A 2,855-nucleotide genomic window follows, 5' to 3' on the forward strand; every position below is an offset into this window, starting at 1 on the left:
ACACATATATATATATATATATATATATATTAAAGGAATGACCAGAGGCTATTATATGAGCCCCGACTATCCCACATGCATCTGAGAATTTGAGTACCACACCCTACATTCGGGGGAATCGAACCCCAAACCAAAAGGACTTACAACCGACAAGCAGATGCCCGACCAATTGATTTAAGTATACATCGCAAATATATATATATAATGACATCTCCTAACATTCAAGTACCAAGACAGGCCTTACACTTCAGCACAAACCCTAGAACCAGAAGAAAGGTGAAGATCCCGCATGATGAACCCCCTACCCTGTGAATCCAGTACGGATCAAACCTCATGAATCTTTGATCCATAAAGCATGTACTGAGACTGATACAAAAGATTAGCAGAATGAGAACAAACGGCAACCATATGCGCAACTTTCTGTTCTCCTCATCTTCTTCTTCCTCCGCCGCTTCCTTGCCAATATATAATGGTGAGATCATTGCAAGAAGTACGAGGGAGATTGCCACCAGCTTCTCAGTAGCAGTGGGTCTGGTCATTTGTTCTGAAAGAAGGAAGAAAACTCTGTGGACTGAAGGTAAGATAACGCTGTTGTGAATGAAATGTTGTGCTATTCTCGGTGTTTGCTTTTTATCACAATGTAGAGAAGAATATAATATCTTTAGGTATATATGAGAAAGAAGATTAAAAGGGAGGTTCTTTCAGCTGGTTTAGAAAAGAGTATTGGAATCAGATGCGTTTGAAGTAGTGGGTGTGTGGCAAAGTCCATGAAATCGTGTGGAAACTTCCATTTGATGTGCTGCGTAATGATGCTGTGCAGAGGAAGTAGTATGAACAGCTTATATTGGAATTGGAAGGTGCGGAGTTGTTAGTGCTGTTAAAGAGCCGGTTTTGAGGCCATCCGAAATGAGCTCGAATGATTGAGTTCAGATCCAAATTGGCTCATGGCTCGCTATGTTTGATTTCGAGCAAGTTCGGCTCAAAATTGAAATAAGCTCGAAATCGAAATGAGTTTGGCTAAAATTTTAGTTATTTGGTTTTGTTCCAGCTCAAAATTGGATCGATTGACTCGAGTTCAAAATAAAATTGCTCAAATTGATTTATTTGGATCCGTTTTTGTTTGAAACCGGCTCGTAACACGCTATATTTGATTTTATTTAGAATTGTATGCATTTTTTATAAATGAAAGATAATTCAAGTCGATCTCGAGCCAGCTCGAGTTGATACATGCATGGCTCGAAATCAGCCCCAAAAAAATTCGATACAAATATTTTGTCATCATAACTCGGCTAGTTTATTTCAATCCAATCTTGATTCGAGCTAAAATTCAAATAAATTTTCGAGCGAATCAAACTAAATTCACACTATTAGTTGTATGAAACATTTGCATCAAATTTTGAGTCTTTTTTTTTTTTTTTTTTTTAAGTGGGGAGCCTGATTTTTCTTACAAGAAAGGGACTAATTCTATAAATTTAAGTCCAAGTAATTATCTCACTATCATGTTTTTTACATCTGCTTTGGTTATTGTTTTTTCATTATTTTTAAAGATATTATTATTGTGTAAAATTGCTTTTGAGAAATTGATTTGATAAGAAACTTGCCAAACAACTTTTCAAAAAATAGCTTTCAAATAACAACTCTACAAATACCTCTATTAAGAGCTACTAACTCAAATGAACATTTAGTAAGGCCATCATAGGAAGCCTCCTATAAGGGGTATTAAGGCTGAGATCGACTAATGTTTGTGATTATTTTGTTAGAACATTTAATTATTTTATTTATTTTCAATTATTCCATTTTTGTATTCATAGGAAGGATGGCAACATCTCATGTTTTATCAGAGTGTTAGGGTTGTAATTCTTCACAATCAAATCCTAGTGAAATTTTTAGCCATTGCTGTTTAATTTGCTCACAAAAAAAGGCTTTTATGGCCAATTCTTTATTTAAATATTTTGTTTGCTATTTGGTTTTTAGTTCAATATAAAATACACTATTTTTTATATCTTGAATATAATTGTTTTATTTCTATTGGTTATCGAATAGAACGATCCATGTGTTGTTATTAGCAGCCGCCAATGTTTGACAGAGGTGGACAATTAAGGGATAATAATAATGATATTGGTGTTTGTTGGCGAAGTGGTTGAAACAAGTATGATGGTGACAAATATCAAAATAACAATGGCGGTCATGATAGCGTATGTCACGCCCCACCAATATTATGACATGATGGAGTATTCTAGAATATGGAGGCCTAAAGAACAACCTAGAAGAATCTAGAATATGTATGTACATAAGAATAATGTAGAACTATCTAGAAGTTAGAATATTATATTATAAAGCTCCCCATGGAGAATAGTCCTACATTGGCAAGGTGTAAGGCCAAAGCCATGGAGGAAGCTATAAATAAGTGTCTCTTTCCTCATTCTAAGGCATCCAAGGTTTCAAGCTTTCAAGCTTTGTAATCTCTCTTTATTAGTGAAACATTATCTTTTCTAACTCTTCTTCCTATTCTACTTTCAAGAGAGTGCTTTTGAGTTGTTAGTTGGGAAGGTTAGGCTGATTTAGTGTTAAAAGAGAGCGCTAAAGCCGCACAGATAACTTAAGGAAAGTTAGTCTGTGACAGTTGGTATCAGAGCTTTGGTTCGAGGGAATGAAGAAAAGCGTAAAGGAGCACTCAAGGAGCACGGGATGGAGTCGGAAGCCACTATTGTGGAGTCGTCTCAGGGGTGAGGACGCCAGGAGCAAAGGGATCCCGTTGCACCTAAGCCACAAGGGAGGTCTAAGGAGATCATGCATAGCTTTGATTCGCGTCTTGCTCGAATGGAGGAGGCTATGATTGGCGTAGAAGACCAAGT

At 36.4% G+C, this 2,855-nt stretch overlaps 1 protein-coding gene across 1 annotated transcript; it reads right to left on the reverse strand.

The window, feature by feature from the left end:
* Positions 1-214: 214 nt before the first annotated feature.
* LOC110029270 lies at positions 215-727 on the reverse strand. Its single transcript, XM_020731492.1, has one exon. It carries the CDS (start codon positions 537-539, stop codon positions 222-224), a length of 318 nt encoding a protein of 105 aa, XP_020587151.1. The 5' UTR covers positions 540-727; the 3' UTR covers positions 215-221.
* Positions 728-2,855: the final 2,128 nt, after the last annotated feature.

The sequence above is a fragment of the Phalaenopsis equestris genome, unplaced genomic scaffold (genome assembly GCF_001263595.1).
Source record: "Phalaenopsis equestris unplaced genomic scaffold, ASM126359v1 Scaffold000552, whole genome shotgun sequence".
Classification (NCBI taxonomy): domain Eukaryota; kingdom Viridiplantae; phylum Streptophyta; class Magnoliopsida; order Asparagales; family Orchidaceae; genus Phalaenopsis; species Phalaenopsis equestris.

Bases quoted from the DNA above. Each gene is read 5' to 3' on its own strand.
- LOC110029270 (XM_020731492.1), bottom strand. From the start codon at position 539: ATGACCAGACCCACTGCTACTGAGAAGCTGGTGGCAATCTCCCTCGTA.